The sequence below is a fragment of the Alligator mississippiensis genome, chromosome 4, assembly GCF_030867095.1.
Source record: "Alligator mississippiensis isolate rAllMis1 chromosome 4, rAllMis1, whole genome shotgun sequence".
Taxonomy (NCBI): Eukaryota; Metazoa; Chordata; order Crocodylia; family Alligatoridae; genus Alligator; species Alligator mississippiensis.
Genome location: NC_081827.1, coordinates 3,319,522 through 3,336,603, shown reverse-complemented (window position 1 = coordinate 3,336,603; position 17,082 = coordinate 3,319,522). Strand labels below are relative to the sequence as shown.

Genomic DNA, 17,082 nt, shown 5'->3' with positions numbered 1-17,082 from the left:
GAGGGTTAAGCGGCCCCCTTGGTGCCCCTCACTCCGACCCGCAGCCCCGGCCCTCTCAATACCCCGTGCCCCCTACCCGCACCCGCCCCGCGCTGATCTCTCCCGAACCCGGCCCCACCCGCCCCGCACCAGGGCAGCCGCATCCCTCGTGGGCGCCGCCCGCCCTGCCCCGGCTCTGGCCCCCGCACCCGGGCTCCGGGGTCCTCGACCCCCCGGGGAGGAAGCGGGGGGATCGCTGGGCTCCGCGCTACCCACTTGGACGAACAGTCATGGCAGCTGGAGCTGGCGGGGAGCGGCCTTTCCCGCAGCCCCCCTCAAGCCCCCCGCTTTGCACCCACGCAGGGACCCCCGCGGGGGGGGGGGGGCAGCTGGCTCTGGGCTGTCAGTAGCCTTGTGTTTCCAGCCCTGCCCAGAGCTGCGCCAAGGCCCTGCCCCAGGCGGCTTGTTGGCCCGGGGGTGACGCTCACCTAGGGGGGACCCCATCCCAGCCCAGCGCCCCCAGTCCTGTGGGACCTCCCAGGACGAGGCCGGTCCCCTCCAACGGGAAAGGGATTTCAGTCCCGATCTATTTGAATTTTTAAAAGGCCGTGAGCCCAGCCCACTAAAACTCGGGGGCCGCCACTGGTTGGGCGGCCAGAGCCGCTAAAAATTCAACTGGGCATGGGGGACAAATCATAAGAAAACAGGGTGTGCACGTGTCGAAGGGCCAAACAAGTGCTCCCTGGGGAGACACCGAGCAGAGCACGCCGACAGGCCGCAGGGGTCTGGACCCCGCACCGCTCCGACCTGGACCAGCACCAGAACCGGGCTGCGCCGGGCCGGCGAGACGCTGCCGGGGTCCGCGGGGACTGCGGAGGCTCCGGCCTGGCCCGGCCCTCGGTGTCCCCGGGGCCAGCGGCTTCCGTCACCCGCAGCACTGGCTCCCGGGTCCGGTCCTGGTGTGGCAGTGATTTCAAGTCCCGGCTCGGGTCCCTCTAGCGAGCGCGGGGGAAGCTGCTGCCTACGATGTCATTTCGCAGTGGAGGGTTCGAGCCCCGCCAGGGCCGACTTGTTCTGCCGCTCCCCGGGCAGCGCGGGACCGCCGCGCCCCGCAGCCCCCGCCCCGGGGGAGTCTCCCCCGCGGGGCCAGCACAACCCGCCGGGGACGTAGATGCGGGGCACAGGCTGGGTCCCTGCGCTCGGGGCTGGAGCTAGTTCCCGGCACCGACAGCCGCGGGCACGAGGCGAAGCTCGGGGCTTGGCGGGCACCTCTCGCCGCTCCCGCCGTCGCCCGGTCCTGGCTGTTCACCCCCTCCGCTATCATCAGGTCCGTGGTTTCCAGCCCTGCCCGAAGCTCCGCTAAGCCACCGGGAGCAACTTGCGGGGCCTGTCCCGCCTCCCGATCCCCCGGGACCTGAGCCAGGCCGGTGCTGGGGAGCGAGGGCAGCAGTGCGGGGGGTGTGGAGATGCCCGGGGGTGATGTGGGCGGAGGGCAGCGTGCTGCATGGCTGGGCACCCATCCTGTGCCTCGGGCACCTCCTTAGACATGGGACATCGGCAGAACCAGCACATGAGGAGCTCAGCACCTTCTCCCCAGACTGGAGGTGCTGGGAGCTGTGCGGAGCCGAGTGTGCTCGCAGAGCGGGTCTAAGATGCCTGACAGAGCCGGGACGGCTGCTTTCCACGTGTGCGGGGGAGTCCCGAGAGGCAGAGAAAGGGGCTGCGGAGGCTGGGACGGAGCCAGGCCGTGAGCGCTGTGCTCCGGGCGCAGCCGTGCGGGGGCCGACTGTGTGCAGAGCACCATTTGCAGTCAAGTGGGACAGACATCATCGGCAGTGACAGCCCTGCGTTTCCTAGGCTGGGCTTATGGTGAAAAGGTGTTTGCAGCCCTCAAGAGAGACTTCCAGTGTCTGCTGTGTGCGGCACTGGTTCATAGCCCAGGAACCTGCTCTGTACAGAGGATCTGGAGACTTCAGCCCTGCCCAGCTGGCTCCTAAATCCACTTGGGGAAGCAGGTGAAAGTCAGAACTCTCATCTTTATTCTGGCAGCCTGGGGGCCACATCAGCCTAGGCCCCCCATGGATAGAGAGCCAGAGGCAGCCCCCAGCCCTGGGCTTGCTGCCCAGCCCCACTGCACAGGTCACATGTGAAGGTCAGGGAGGCAGGAGCAGCTTCCAACAGCAAAGGCCTGGGTTTGATGTAACCACGACCCAGTCTCCAGCCAGACCCTGGCCCCTGCATCCCAGCCCAGCCCAGCTGTGGACAGTGTCCCTGGAGTCCCGTGGGTCATGGCAGAGATGCAGTGCTGGTAACTGCTTCTGTCTTTGACTGCCTCCTCAGCTCTTTGAGGCTTTGGTGGTCACTGTATGACCTAGAAAACAAGTGCAATGAGCCTGTGACTTGCCATCCCAGGTGCACAGGTCCATTTCTTGGCACAATCAGAGCCTGTGGGCTTCCCCTTCCACTGGGGCATGGGGGAGTGCAGATGCCAGACTCAAGCTTCCTCCTTCCTTGGAAGAGGGAGGAGAGAACAAGGCAGAATTCAGCTCACAGCATTGCTCTGAAGTGAGCAGGGTCTTGCCCAAGACCGACAAGACCACCCAGCCATCCCTCACCTGGAATCCCCTCCACCCTAAAGCTGCAGGGGCAGTGCACAGGTAGGTCCTCATCTGCCCTGCAGCTACCTCTGGCACATGGCTGGGCATCCTCTCTGTCCCAGCTGCTGCCCGCGCAGTCGTGGGCCAGGATTTGCTCTGGGATACTGAGGATCCCTGCACCCAGCCATGCACCACAACACAGGGGCCTGGACACACAGTAGCCTAGAACCCCACTCCAGGCCTGCACCCCTCTGCTCCTGGGTGCACCAGCTCCTCCCGGAGGGAAGAAATGTTCCCACAGGCTAAAGCAGCCCCAGACCATGCTGATCTGCAGCTCAGTGCAGCCTGCACACTGGCCTGGAGAAGCTCTGCGCTACCTTGGGGTGGGGGGAAAGGATCTACCCTCATGTCGGGAGTCAGGGTAGCAGGCAGTCCTGGTGCAGGCCCTCACCTAGGATGACCAGGAGGACATCCTCCTGCAGCATCTGCCCCAGAGCCACATGGTGGGTACGAAAGAAGACACTGCTGGCGTCACTGTGGGAGGGGGTGAAGGTGTAGTTCAGGGTGAGGTTGAAGGTCCTGTCCGTGTTGCTCTGGGGGCTGGAGCGGCTGGAGCCCTCCTGGACCAGCCTGTCTCTCAGTCACTCCACATCCACATCCTTGGGGAAGAACCCCCTAACATGGCACAGGAGGGAGGTCTTAGTATGGGCTACGCCTGATTCTTTTGGGATGGAGATCTTCGGGTCAGCTGGAAAGTAGGGAGTCACTGAGCACATTTGGACTTAGGATTTAAGACTTGGGACATGTGCCATCCCCCACCCTGGATTTGGCTACCACTGAGGCCCTGAGGCCATGTGGGGTCTGGGCTCTGTCTTAGCCCAGATGCTCAACTGACAGACCCCACAGGCAAGTGTCACCATGGCCGTGCGGGTCTCAGGGCCTGGGAGAAGTCAGCACTGCCTGTGTCTGGCAGCAGGAGATTCTGCCTCCCCAAGCTAGCAGCGAATGCCAGGGCATCTGCCCACTGTATAAGGCTTCCCACTGCTCCCAGGGCAAGACAGTTGGCCCTGCCTGTGGCTGGGCTTGGACATGGCTACAGCAAACAGTCCATCCAGCTCTGCAGAGCATTGCTTATTCACCACCTCAGTTGCATGTGGCGCAGGTCTGTGTTCTTGTGTGCCTCATCCACCCATGGTCAGCCCCAGCACAGCCCCCGCCATGCTGTGGGCCCATCTCTGCTCCTCACCGAGCAGGTGCAGGGTGGTTTCTCCCTCATGCTTCTGCATCCCGTACCCCACAACACACCAGTACAAGCCCCCATCGGGCACGGTCAGTGTGGCAAGCGACAGGGAGGCACCTTCTCTCTGCAGCTCTTTCTCCAGCAGCAGGCTGGCTCTGGGCTGAGCCTGGCTCTTGCCATGTTTGTACCAGGACAGCTTGTGGTCCCAGAAATATCACATCACCCGCAGGGAGTCCAAGGCCACCGGCCCCCCGACATCGAACCGGCACTGCAGCAGGGCCCCCAAGCTCACAGGGGCCGTGGAGGAGGGCGCCGTGGTCACCTGCAGCTGGGAACCTGCCCAGGGGAGAGGAAGCAGCCGTGAGATCCCGTAGGGCTGGGCTGGCATAGAGGAGAGGCTGCCCAGGACGGCACAGCCCACTGCAGGGACCTGGTGCAGGGAGATGGGGGCTGGGGGGCAGGGGCCTGCTGGGCTCGGGGTGACGGGACTTCACCCCCACACGTTGAACTGCCCCATCTCCCTCACCCACACACTCCTCCCACGGGGTTTGGCCAGGCTGCCCTAGGGCTGAACACCTGCCCCAGCCCCCGGTTGCCCCCACACCCGCACCAGGGGAGCAGTGGGACTGGGACAGATGGTGTGGGGCAGGAAAGAGTGGAGAAAGGAGGAAGGCCGCGAGAAGGAGTAGGCTACCCAGGCACTGCACCCAGGGCTGCATCTTTCCTTCTGTTTCACAGATTCCTTGTACCCTGCAGCTAAATTGGATTCCCAGGAACTTCTCTCTGGCTTTCGCTTTTACTTGGGAAGGGGCCAGGCCCCACCCTGGAGTCAACAGGAAAAGGCTCCATCCTGTTCCATAAGCTGAAATGGGTCTGGGACCTGGGCAAGGCCTAGCTCATGCCCTTCTCCACAGCCCCGTGGCTCTGAGGAGCACCCGTGGACTGCCCTGTCCTGGTAACAGGAGCCCGGGGCAGTCTTGGGGCTGGGGACTCTGGGCATCCTTGTCTGGGGTCTGCTCCCAGAGCACCTGTCCTGCCCATGCTCACATCCCGGCTCCACCAGGCGAAGCTCATGTGCAGATCCAGGGTGTCCCGGGTGGTGGGAGAGGAGCCAGTGTGTGGGGCCAGGCACCAGCTCCATCCTGCTCCCCGGGTGCGCAGCTGGGGCGGAGAAACATGTCGGGGTCCCGGTACTGCTTCTCGGGGCTCTGCCTACACCACCCCGCTGCTCTATGCTGCAGCTGGGACTTCCCTGTGCACAGAAGAAACCCAGGGTGAGAGGAAGCAGCAGGACGGGCTGGACTTGCTTGGCACAGTCTGAGTGCAGACAGGAGCCGGGAGGAGCCCGTGGGCCGACCCAGAGAATCATAGAATCACAGAATCATAGAAGTCGGGTCAGAAGGGACCTTGTAGATCTTCAGGTCTGACCCCCTGCCTGGGCAGGAAGAAAACTGGGCTCAAGTGACCCCAGCCGGGTAGGCATCAAGCCGCTTCTTAAAGCCCCCCAGGATAGGAGCCAGCACCACTTCCCTTGGAAGTCGGTTCCAGATCCTAGCCGCCCTGACTGTAAGGTAGTTCCTACGGATGTCTAATCTGAACCTACTCTCCAACAACTTGTGGCCGTTATTCCTTGTTATCCTGGGGGGCGCTAAGGGAAACAAGGTCTCCCCCAAACCCTTCTGGTCCCCCCTAGTGAGTTTATAGACGGTCACCAGGTCCCCCTCAGCCTTCTCTTGTGGAGGCTGAACAGGGTCAGGTCCCTTAGCCTCTCGTTGTAGGGTCTGCCCTGCTGTCCCTGGATCATGTGGGTGGCCCTCCTCTGGACCCTCTCCATGTTGTTCACATCCCTCTTGAAGTGGGGTGCCCAGACCTGGACACAGTACTCCAGCTGTGGCCTGACCAGTGTCGCGTAGAGGGGGAGGATCACCTCCTTGGCCCTACTTGATATGCACCTGTGGATGCACGATAGGGTCCAGTTAGCCCTGCCGACCATGACCTCGCATTGTTGGCCCATGTTCATCTTGGAGTCAGTGATGACTCCAAGATCCCTTTCTGCCTCCGTGCTCTCAAGAAGGGAGTTTCCCATCTTATAAGTGTATTGCTGGTTACTACTGCCCAAGTGCATCACCCTGCATTTGTCTGTATTGAAACTCATCCTGTTTTTGTTAGCCCATCCCTGCAACCGATCCAAGTCTTGCTGAAGTCTTTCCCTCCCTGCTAGCGTGCCCACCTCACCCCAAATTTTGGTATCATCAGCAAATTTGAACAGGTTGCTTTTCACCTCGTCGTCCAAATCACTGATAAAGAAATTGAACAGCGCGGGTCCAAGGACCGAGCCCTGGGGGACTCCGCTGCCCACTTCCCCCCGGGTCGAATATGACCCGTCCACCACCACCTTCTGCGTACGACCCTTCAGCCAATTCGCAATCCATCTGACCATGTAGGCATCGATGCCACAGTCACTTTAGTTTTCAAATGAGGATGGGGTGGGAGACAGTGTTGAAGGCCTTGCTGAAGTCCAGAAAGACTACATCCATGGCGACACCTGCATCCAATGCTTTTGTGACCTGATTGTAAAAGGCAACCAGGTTGGTCTGACATGACCTCCCCCTCATGAAACCGTGCTGGTTGCCGTTGAGCATCATCCCCGATGCTCCAGGCTGCACTCCAGCAAAACCAGGCAGAAAGAGCAGGGGGTGTAGTGGAGGTTTCCTTCCTTCAGATACCAGAAGTTTCTTGAACATGAAACTATCAGTGCTCTGAAAAAGCTCCAGAGTGCTTGATCGTCTTGGCCTTGCCAGGGCGTCCTGGCTGCTGTGGAGGTTTAAACAGCGAAGGAAATGTAGAGTTGCACCGAGGGGGCAGATCACGATTCCTGCCCCTCACACACACCCCGTCCCTGAATGACAGACTCACTGCAAGGGCTGGAGGGCAAGAGGATTTCTCTTGCTGTGTTTTGTGAAGACTGAGTAGGATTCTTGTTCTGTCATTTAAAGTAAGTGGTAAGTATTTAATATGCTTTCAAAACTGGGCTCTGCCCAGGACATCTTCTGTCTATGCCAGTGATCAGCCAGGAAATGGAAACGCTCTTGAGTAAAATGTTTTTCCAACACAAACATCTAGGCACCAGAATACTTTTGTCCTTTATACGTACACACACATATTATACGCTATGTATTATATATGGATGTCACAGATAGTTTATGGGGCACTCACCTTAAGGGTGTCCTAGTCGGGATGTGTCTGAATGTGTGAAGAGGACCGTCCCAGCAGGCACCCCTGACCGGGAGCTCCCACCCTTTTGTCCCAGTTGGCCGAGGTACTTATAGTTCATGTGGTCCCCAGCCGGGAGTCAAGACTGAAACCTCAGTGAGGAGCCTGGGAAGATGCAGCCTGGGGATGGGCTGGGGGCTGCTGTCCTCCCAAGGGCAGTGGAGGCAGTGCGGAGGGACGAGGGTCGGCGAGCTGGCAGCGTGGTCCCACCTGTGGGGGCCTATTGAAGCCTTCACAAGTGGCTGGAGGTCTGTGCAGTGCTGGAGGATCGAGCAGGAGAGAGCAATCCCTGGAATGAGCCCTCAGAGCTCGTGAGCCAGCTTCACAAACCCCTTCAGGTGAGCACATAGCTCACAGAGCCCAGAGAGCAGGATGCCGACTGCTGCTGCGTTTGGAAACATGGGGTCAGTAAAAGAGTGGGATAAACCCTGCATGAGTGCCGGGGAAAGGACTGTGGTGCAACAGTATCAGCTTGGGGGAAAGAGATGCAGCAAGGGAGAGTTCCCAAGGCACCTGAGGGGGCTGAGACTCGGGGAGGCAAGGCCTGAGGGGAAGCCTCCACGTGCAACTGCCAAAAGGGTGAGTGAGACAAAAGGAGCTGCCTGGCCTGCCTGGGGGTGAGTGCTTTGAAAGAAGGGGAAGAAAACGGAGGGGGCCAGGTGTGAGATAACCACCCAGGAGAAACTGCCCCTGCCACCAGTTCTGGGTGGGGAGAGTTTCTGCAGGTGGCTCCTGCCCAGCACATGCAGCTCTGGCTCCAGCTCCCAGCCACCCTCACACATTCACAGCAGTTTAGTGCTGGAAGGGACCTCGTCAGCTCATCGGGTCCATCCACCCCCTGCTCTGGGCAGGAAAGACTGCTTCTCTCAAATAACCTCAGCAGGTTGTGTGTCTAGTCTCTTTTTAAAGATCTCCAAGGTAGGTGCCCCACCCAGTCTGCCTGCCCAGCATAATGAGCAGCCCCTGTGGGCAGGCGAGGTGTGCAGAAGGTGGCCAGGAGCTGGAGCCAGAGCTGACTGCTCAGCAGAAGCCTTTGGGCTGAGGCTTCCACCCACCGGCAGTGGTGTGGCAGGGTGCAGCGTGGCCGAAGCCTGAGCCCAGCTGGAGGTGTGGGGAGCGGGGGAACATCCCACCAGCTTCAGTCACAGCGGGAACTGCCCTGCCAGGTGCTGCCGATAGCTGTGGCTGGGGCTCACAGGAGCGTGGCGGGCTGCCTTCGTGGGAGTGGGGGAGGCTCAGCCCCATGTGGAGCACGGCCGTGCTGCTGAGGGTCCAACCGGTGCCTGCAGGTCCTGCTTCTTCAGGCTCCTCTGGGGTAACAGCTGGCTCAGCTCTTACCAGCTCCTTCTTTGTGGTCCCTCGCTGGTCTCTCCTGAGTCAGCCGTGCTGCCCCTTTTATCCCCCTCCAGGTGACCCAAGGGGCCAATCAGGGGACATGGAGGGTGAGTCTCTGGGGCCTGATTGGTGAGGAAAGGGAATCCCAAGTCCTCCAATCATGTTTTGCCCTTTCGAAACCCCTGGGCTAGGTCACTGCCAGCCAGCCCCTCACAGCTGTAGGACTCTTCATCCGGCACATGGCTGGGGGCGGAGGTGTGGATCCTGTGAGGGTCTGAGATCCCCAGGGGCCTTCACTTCTTCTTCCTTGCTCTCTTTCCCAGCCAGGTCATTGCCAGCTGCCTGGGGTAGGATCCTGATAGAAGGTGCTGCATGGACTCCGGCTGCCCAGGCACCAGGGCCTGCAGGCAGGAGACATCCCCCATGCCCAGAGGCCGCGGATGACAGGCTGCAACAGGTGGGAGTGGCAGGTCAGTGAGCAGCCACTATCCCTGGGCACCAGGCACATGCCCACCCATTGCGCCAGCTGGCATGAGCCCTTCTCCTTCCAGTCTCTGCGGTGGGCTCCCATCACACACCCAGGCTAGCACCAGGGGTGTCCTGTTGTACAAAGCCTCCAGGAGGCCCTGATACAAGGGGGCAGGCAGGGCCAGGGGATCACAGCCCCTCTGGGCTAAGCTGAAGTGACAGGCGGGTCAACTCCCCTATAGACCCACCACAACCAGAACCAGAACAGGGACCACGACAAGGCTCCTTATCCAGGAACCACCAGGCTTTTCCTGTCCCCACCCCACACTTACCGCTGCTCCTCTCGATGGGGGTCTCCAGGGTGAGGTGTCCCACACGGCAGATGTACTCTGCCCCCTTGTCCCGGGATGTCCAGCGGGTGAGTCTGGTCTCCTGCTGGAAGCTCTTCCCGTCCCGTGCCAGGACGGCCGTGCCGGGCTCCACCCTGCACTCAGTCGAGTCCCGCAGGATCACAGCAGTGTCCTCCCCCTTGCCCCTCCGCAGCCAGGTCACGCTCAGCTCCCCCGGGAAATGCCCCGCGATGCGGCAGCTCAGGATGACTCCCTTCCCCTTGGCCATGGACTCAGACTGGGAGATTTCGGACACGTCCGGGGGCCGCAGGAGACCTGGGGAAGGGAAGAGGCAGAGGCAGGGACAGGCCCCGTCAGGGGAGCCGCGGCCTGGCAGGGGCTGCTCCCCGGCCCCTCACACACCACACAGACCCCACACCCCTGCAGCGGGGCTGGGACCCCAGGACACGGCCCCTCCTCACCCGCGGCCCTCAGGCTGAGCTCTCTCTCGCTCGCGGGCTCTCCGGGGCCGTGCTGGACGCACACTCGCACTCGCAGCTCCGGCCGGGTCAGGCTCCGGCTGGGCACTCTCCAGACGCTCGTCGCGGTGAACGTGCCGTCCGCGTTCTTGTCTATCTGCGTGGGGTCTTCCCCCCAGCTCCCGGCCCCATCCCAGCCCCACTGGATCGGGGGCACCTCCCTGGGGTAGAAGTTGTGGAGCTGGACAGCAAACGGCACCTTGTCGCGGGGGTCCCACTCTGGCAACACCTGGATCTCAGACACTTGTGGCCAGGCTGTGGGAGACAGCAGGGGGGTTAGTGCAAGGGACTGACGTGATCCTGCTTGGGGGAGATGGATGGTTGCCCCCCCGGTGCTGTGGGGCTGGGGCAGTGCAGGGAGTGCTGGGTGAGGCTTGTCGTCAGCGCACGCTTGGCAATTTCAGAATCCTGGCGGGTGTTGAGCTGTCCCCTGACCCATCTTTCTGTGACAGCATCAGGCCCTGGTCACACCTGTAGGTGGAAGCAGCAGGGTTGGGCACTCACCCCACACCCGGATCTCCGGGGACACTCGCTCCTCTCTGATCCGTTCGGCCTCGTGGAGGAAGACGCACCGGACCCGCGCCCCGTCGTCCTGCAGCGTGGGGGTGAAGGTCAGGGAGGACGTGAGGCAGGTCCCAGCTCTCTCCTCGGTCACTCTCCAGCCCGGGGGGAGGGCGGGTAACAGCAGCTGGTGCTCGGGGCTCTCTTGGTCCATGTCACTCTCAAATGCCATTCTGTCCTTGCTGTGGATCCACTCCCACAATGTGACTGCATCCTCTGGAAATGTCCCCGCCATGGAGCAGCGCAGGGTCACCTCCTGGCCCAGCAGGCACCGCTCTGGCCCCTGCACCTCTGCGACATTGTAGGATACGGCCCAGCCCGGGGGCCCAGGCTGACACGCAGGATGAATCAGCCAGGAATCATCTGGAAGACACCTCCGGTCTAAGCTGAGAGCTGGGAGCTCTGGAGGTGAATCCTTCCCTGGGATGGGGCAGGTCTATGGCAGGAAAGGCCCCTCCCCCCATCCCCAGGGTACCTCGCTGCCCACCTCCCACCCTCTCTCGCCCATCCCCTCCTGTTGTGGTTATGCAGCCCAAAAGCAATTTCCAGTGCTACCTTCGCTCCTCTTCTTCCAGAAGTTAAATGTTCTGAAAGCTCCTACTCGCCTTGCAGCCACCGAGGAAGCTCTAATCAGAGTGGTGGCAAGAGTCATTGCTGCGCCTGGTAGGAGGAGGAGAGAACAAGGCAGAGTTCAGCTGGCAGCACCTCTCTAAGGGCAAAGCAAGGTTTTACTTGAGACCCCCAAGTCAGCCCCACCCAGGATCCTGGGAAGCTGCAGGGGCAGGGCACAGGCACTATCCTCATCGCCCCTGCTGCCTTTTTTTTTTTTTAATATTTCTGGATAGTTAGATACATCCCTAAACTTACCGGTCTTCAAGACAAAACTAGTTTCACAAACATGCAGCCGTTACAAAACTCGCTCTCACACACCTCCGCACCCTCGCACACATTACAATAGTCACACCTGTGCTCCTGCACACTACTCTGCGTTCCTTTCACCGTTAGATTTGCACTTTCCCTTTGTTCCTGCCCCTGGACACTAGTCTTTAGCCTTTAGCTCATGTCACAGTCGCTGGTGTTCTCACTGTTGCTGTCGTCCCCATCGCTGTCGCTCTCCTCATCGGCGCTGTCACTTGACTTGGTCAATGCGCTTTCTTCCTCTTGGTTTCTACTGCCTAGCCAAAGGGAGCGGGCATTGAAATCACGTGCCAGGGTTTTTTTGCCAAACAGTGCTGGCCACCTCTTCTCTGTCCTCTCTTTCTGTTTCCTGGTAGTGGCACTGCAGCTCGCTCGTCCCATTCCCGCACAGTGCTCGACTGAGAGCTTTGCCTGCCTGTACATCGGGGGTCCCTGGTCTTCCACAGGGCACTTCTCACGCAGGGGATGAAATGGTCAAAAGGGGGTTCTTGTGGTCCCCTGGTCTTGGTCAGGTGCCCGTACAGCGCCACTTCTCTAGTCATCAGCCTGACCCCTGTCCCTCCCAGCCGAGCCGGTTTACCTTCTTCCACCCCCCCGGCATATGAACAGAACCACAGGAGAGGTTCGGTGGTCTCTGTTTGGCCTTGGATATGCTCCCACATGGCCTGACACCCGTCGTGGGGAGCAGGTCCCAGGTTGACAGTCTGTTTCTCACTATGACCAGTTCCTGCATCTCGTTGTGGACGGTCATCTCCCCTGCTTCTACCACTGGTGCATGGCCTGGGCGCCTTTATGTCAGGTTGTGGTCATGATCCCAACTCCCCGGCCTGCCCAGCAGAAGTGCTCACCCCAGTCTGCCCTGTCCTCAACATAACACACAGGTAGACTTAGGTCTACATCATGTCCACATCCTTGAGGGAGAACCCCCCCCACCCTGCCCATGGCACAGGGGGCAGGTCTCTGTGTAGGCATGAGGATTGTATGTTGTATTGGTTGCTGGGATGTTTTATGCTGCAAGGGTTTCTCTGGATGGGTTTTGTTCTGACACAGTAAGTGTTAATGGGTGGGTTGCAGAGGGGCTGGGGGTGGCCTGCCTCCTTGCTCTCTACCCTCTCCCGGGCTCAGCTTCTCTACCTTTTCTTCTCTTCCTGCAGAAGTAACTGGATGCAGCAGCTGGGGCTCCTCCTTTGATTACAATCACCAGGATGGCTCCACCTCCAACCACGATCAGCATCCCCTCTATGGGTCCAACCCCGGAACCAGTCGGACCCACTGGTGCAGTTGCTAACAGGAGGAGAAAACAAGGCAGAGATCAGCTTGTAGCATCACTCTGAAACAAACAGGGTCTTGCCAGACACCCCAGATCCAACCCCCACCCACAATCCCCAATTCCCTCCAGCTGCAGGGGCAGGGCATGGGAAAGGCCTCATCTCCCTGGTGGCTACCTCTGGCACACAGCCTGGCATCCTTTGTGCCCCAGCTGCTGCCCTCGCAATCATGGGCCAGGGTTTGCTCTGGGATGCTGGGAATCCCTGCAGCCGCCCATGGGCTGGGAATGCAGGGGCCTGGATGCAGCAGCCCAGGAAACCCCTCCAGGCCTGCGTCCCTCTGTTCCTTGGTGCTGCAGCTCCTCTGGGAGGGAAGGAGCGTTCCCGCTGCCTAATGCAGCCCCTGACACACTGGTGTGCAGCTCAGCGGTGCCTGAATACTGGCCTGGAGCAGCTCTGTGCTACCTCAGGGAGGGGGCAAGGGAACTACCTCCATGTTGGGAGTGAGGACAGCAGGCAGGTCCCAGTGCAGGCTCTCACCCTGTGTGTACGCGGGGACTTGTTCCTCCAGCGGCTGCTCCAGAACCTCATGGTGGACGTGGTAGGAAAAGTTGCTGCTAGCCATGGAGGAGGGCGCCGTGGTCACCTGCAGCTGGGAACCTGCCCAGGGGGGAGGAAGCAGCTGTGAGACCCCGTGGGGCTGGACTGGCGCAGGGGAGAGGCTGCCCAGGACAGCACAGCCCTATAAGGAGACCTGGTGCAGGGAGATGGGGGGCTGAGGGGCAGGGGTCTGCTGTGCTCGGGGCGACAGGACTTCACCCCCACACGCTGAACTGCCCCCTCTCCCGCTCCCGCACACTCCTCCCGCAGGGTTTGGCCAGGCTGGCCCAGGGCTGCACACCCGCCCCAGCCCCCGGCTGCCCCCACACCCACACCAGGGGAGCAGCGGGACTGGGACTTACCGTGTGGGGCAGCAAAGAGGGGAGAAAGGAGCAGGGCCACGGGAAGGAGCAGGGTGCCCAGGCACTGCCCCAGGGCTGCATCTTTCCCTCCTTTCTTCCAGAGTCCTTGTCCCTGTGAAGCTAAAATGGATCCCAGCAGCTCCTCTCTGGCTTTCACTTTCCCTTGGGAAGGAGCCAGGCCCCAGGCTCCAATCAAGCGGACGGGGCTCCCTGGGAACTGGACCAGACCCAGCTCCTGCCCTTCTCCACAGCCCCGTGGCTCTGAGGAGCGGAGGGGAGAGTCCGTCCAGGGCCTCCCGTGCCCTGGTAGCAGGAGCCTGGGGCAGGCTCAGGGCTGGGGGGCTCTGGGGATCCCGGCCCCTCCTGTTTCTTCTCTGCTCCCAGGGTCTCACTGCTCCCCAACAGCCCAGACCCACAGCCCCGGGCAGGAGAAAGGCTGCACAATCTGTGCTACCAGGGGCCGTGTGAAGTTTGGGAAGTGGTTCCCCGGCTCCTCCAGGTCTTAGTGTTCCTGGACCCCTGGCCACCATGGAGGGGGTGTCCTCTGCTTCTGCTGGTCTCCACACCCCTCTTTGCACTTGTACAGCCCATCTCTGACATGTCCTCCCTGAGCGGCGACAGCGAGGCGTCTCTGCTGTCCAGCTCTGTCTCCAGCAGGCTCCCCCCAGGCTGGACCTGGTCCTTTCCCCAGTCTGATGTGCTATCGTGTCCTCCCAGTAATATGAAGTCACCTTGCAGGGCTACTGCCCCCCAGCATTGACCAGCACTGCAGCAGGGTCCTGAGTCATGGCCTGGGAGGAGGTGCCATGATCCTCTGCAGCTGGGAACAGGCCCAGGGGGAGGAAGCAGCTGTGGGACCCCACAGGGCTGGGCCGGGAAGAGGGGAAGGGCTAGAACCTGGTTTCACCCAGAGAGTTGCTGGGTTTCATCCATGGGATGGGTGCCTGCTATACTGAAAGTGCCTTGGTTTGGGGGTAGCTAATAGCACCCCGAAACTGTCCCCACTTATGGGCCAAGAAAGGCTCCCCCAGAGCCGAGCCGTTCTCTGCAAGCATGGGAGCACTGGGATTTCTCTGCTCCAGGCGCGTTCACAAGGTGGCACCCGGCTGTCCCTGCCCCGGGGCTGAACACGGCCACCACAGCCCAGCCCTGCCACCCCTCGCCCCAGCAGAGCAGGGGTCGGCACTTACCTGCTGTCCCCAGGAAGAGCAGAGGCAGGAGCAGGTTGATCAGAGTCACCATTTCCTCTCCTGCTTGGCAGCGTGGATCCCTGCACCATCCCTTTGTGCTTTCACCTTCCTTGTGTCACATTGAGAGGCTGGGAGAAGGGGCCAAGGTCCAAGGTGAAGCTGGAGCTGCTCCTGCCCCACCCCACAGGGCAGCAGGAGCTGGAGCAGCCCTGCCCATGGCCCTGGGCAGAGCAGGGGAGGGTCAGCCCTGAGCTCTGCATGGTGTGTGGGGCCCCCTCTGCTCTCTACGGCTGGAGGGAAACAGCAGAGGGGCTGTGTGTCACTTGGGGTCTGGTCCCTCAGCACCAGCTCTGTGTCCCAGGACCCCCAGCTGTAGTGGGTGTGGAGGCCCTCCCTGCCAGGCTAGCATGACCACCCATCCCTAATTGGCTGGGACAGTCCTGGAACAGCAAACTAAACTCCTGGTCCCAGGCTGCATGACTGGGAGAGCATTTGTCCCAGATCAGCAGTATTGTGCAGGGAACTGCAGGAAACAGCAGGTTTCCCCTTGCAGGCGGGCAGTGTTCCTGCCCTCCTGGGGTGCCAGGAGTGGGACGCAGGTGTGTCATGTTCATCTGCCCACCCGCTTATGTTTATATAGCTGGGAATACTGCCAGGCAGTGTGGAGAGCAGCTGGACATGGGGTGCAGATCCAGGCCCCCACAGCGAGGGAATGGGGCAGGGGCTGCTGCCCAGCCAGGGTGGTGCATGGAGCAGGACAGAGCTATGTGTGGCACGTCCTGGGGGTCCTGGTCACGGAGGAAGTAGCTCCTTGATGTTTTGCACACTACAGGGGGAGGAAAAGAGGGGAAGTGCCCGTCCAGATCCCTGTGTGATGGAGGTGGATGGTGGCTGCCTGCTGTGGGCTCAGGACTCCCCACCTTGCTGCCTTCCCCCAGGAGCCCTGCGCCACAAGGGTGATGCACCTCCTACATGCCCAGCAGCTGTGGGGGTGGCAGAGGCATGGTTGCTTACAGCAAAACCTGTGCTCCCCACCAGGGCTTCCCCTCCCCTCCAAAAGGGGTGGTTGGATTTAGTCTGCAGACCCTCCTTTCTCCCAGAGAGCTGAGGGCCTGGTGCAAGGGGTCACAGGCCCCCTGTGCTGGACTGAGTGACAAGCAGGTCTTCCCAGCTCCTCACACATGACACAGACCCAACACCCCTGCAGCGGGGCTGGGACCCCAGGACACGGCTGCTCCTCACCCGCGGCCCTCAGGCTGAGCTCTCTCTCGCTCGGGGGCTCTCCGGGGCCGTGCTGGACATGCACTCGCACTCGCAGCTCCAGCCGGGTCAGGCTCTGGCTGGGCACTCTCCAGACCCTCGTGGCGGTGAACGTGCCGTCCGCTTTCTTATCTATCTGCATGGGGTCTTCCCTCCAGCTCCCGGCCCTGTCCCAGCCCCACTGGATCGGGGGCACCTCCCTGGGGTAGAAGTTGTGGAGCTGGACAGCAAACGGCACCTTGTCGCGGGGGTCCCACTCTGGTAACACCTGGATCTCAGACACCTGCGGCCGGGCTGGGGAGGCAGTGGGGGTGTTAGCAATCCCCAGCTCCATCCTACTCCAACAGCAGCAGGCCCTGGCCACACCTGGAGGTGGTATTGGGGCGCTGGGCACTCACCCCACACTTGGATCTCCAGGAACACTCGCTCCTCTCTGATCCGTTTGCCCTCGTGGAGGAAGACGCACCGGACCCGTGCCCCGTGGTCCTGCACCATGGGGGTGAAGGTCAGGGAGGACGCGAGGCTGGTCCCAGCTCTCTCCTCGGTCACTCTTTAGCCCAGGGGGAGGGCGGGGAACAGCGGCTGGTGCTCGGGGCTCTCTTGGTTCTTGTCACTCTTAGCCACCATCCTGCCTTGCTCTGGATCCTTTCCCATGTCACAGCCATGTCCTTGGGGAACGTCTCCTCCGTGGAGCAGCGCAGGGTCACCTCCTGGCCCACCAGGCACTGCTCTGGCTTCTCCAGCTCTGAGACAGAGTAGGGGACTGCCCAGTCTGGGTCAGAGTAGTGAACACACAGGACATGGGTCACTGTGGGATCATTTGAGAGACATGTCCAATTTGAACCCACGGCTGGGATATGTAGGAGTGAAGCCTCCCAGAGTAACAAGGAATAACGGCCATAAGTTGTTTGAAAGTAGGTTCACTCTGGCCATTAGAAGACACTATTTCACAGTAAGGGTGTCTAGGATCTGGAACCGACTTCCAAGGGAAGTGGTGCTGGCTTCCTACCCTGGGGGTCTTTAAGAAGCAGCTCAATGCCTACCTGGCTGGGGTCACTTGAGCCCAGTTTCCCTGCTGCCAAGGCAGGGGGTCAGACTTAAAGATCTACAAGGTCCCTCCCGAACCGACTTCTATGATTCTGTGATTAATTCCTTTGCTACAG

The 17,082-nt window shown here is 61.1% G+C and overlaps 1 protein-coding gene across 1 annotated transcript; it reads right to left on the bottom strand.

Annotated features, from left to right (window-relative positions):
- Positions 1-6,716: 6,716 nt before the first annotated feature.
- LOC132249883 (uncharacterized) lies at positions 6,717-16,414 on the bottom strand. Its single transcript, XM_059725538.1, has 10 exons — positions 16,318-16,414; positions 15,902-16,213; positions 13,470-13,631; positions 13,048-13,167; positions 12,374-12,523; positions 10,877-10,981; positions 10,265-10,684; positions 9,704-10,015; positions 9,225-9,557; positions 6,717-8,872 (listed from the first exon to the last, which is right to left on the bottom strand). The coding sequence occupies exons 1-10, from the start codon at positions 16,412-16,414 to the stop codon at positions 8,718-8,720; spliced, it is 2,166 nt and encodes a 721-aa protein (XP_059581521.1). The 3' UTR covers positions 6,717-8,717.
- Positions 16,415-17,082: the final 668 nt, after the last annotated feature.

Bases quoted from the DNA above. Each gene is read 5' to 3' on its own strand.
- LOC132249883 (XM_059725538.1), bottom strand. From the start codon at position 16,414: ATGGTGCAGGACCACGGGGCACGGGTCCGGTGCGTCTTCCTCCACGAG. The intron at 13,632-15,901 runs GTGAGGAGCAGC...CTCCTTCCCAAG, and splicing joins GCTCAGCCTGAGGGCCGCGG to GGAAAGTGAAAGCCAGAGAG. The intron at 9,558-9,703 runs GTGAGGAGGGGC...TCCCTTCCCCAG, and splicing joins GCTCAGCCTGAGGGCCGCGG to GTCTCCTGCGGCCCCCGGAC.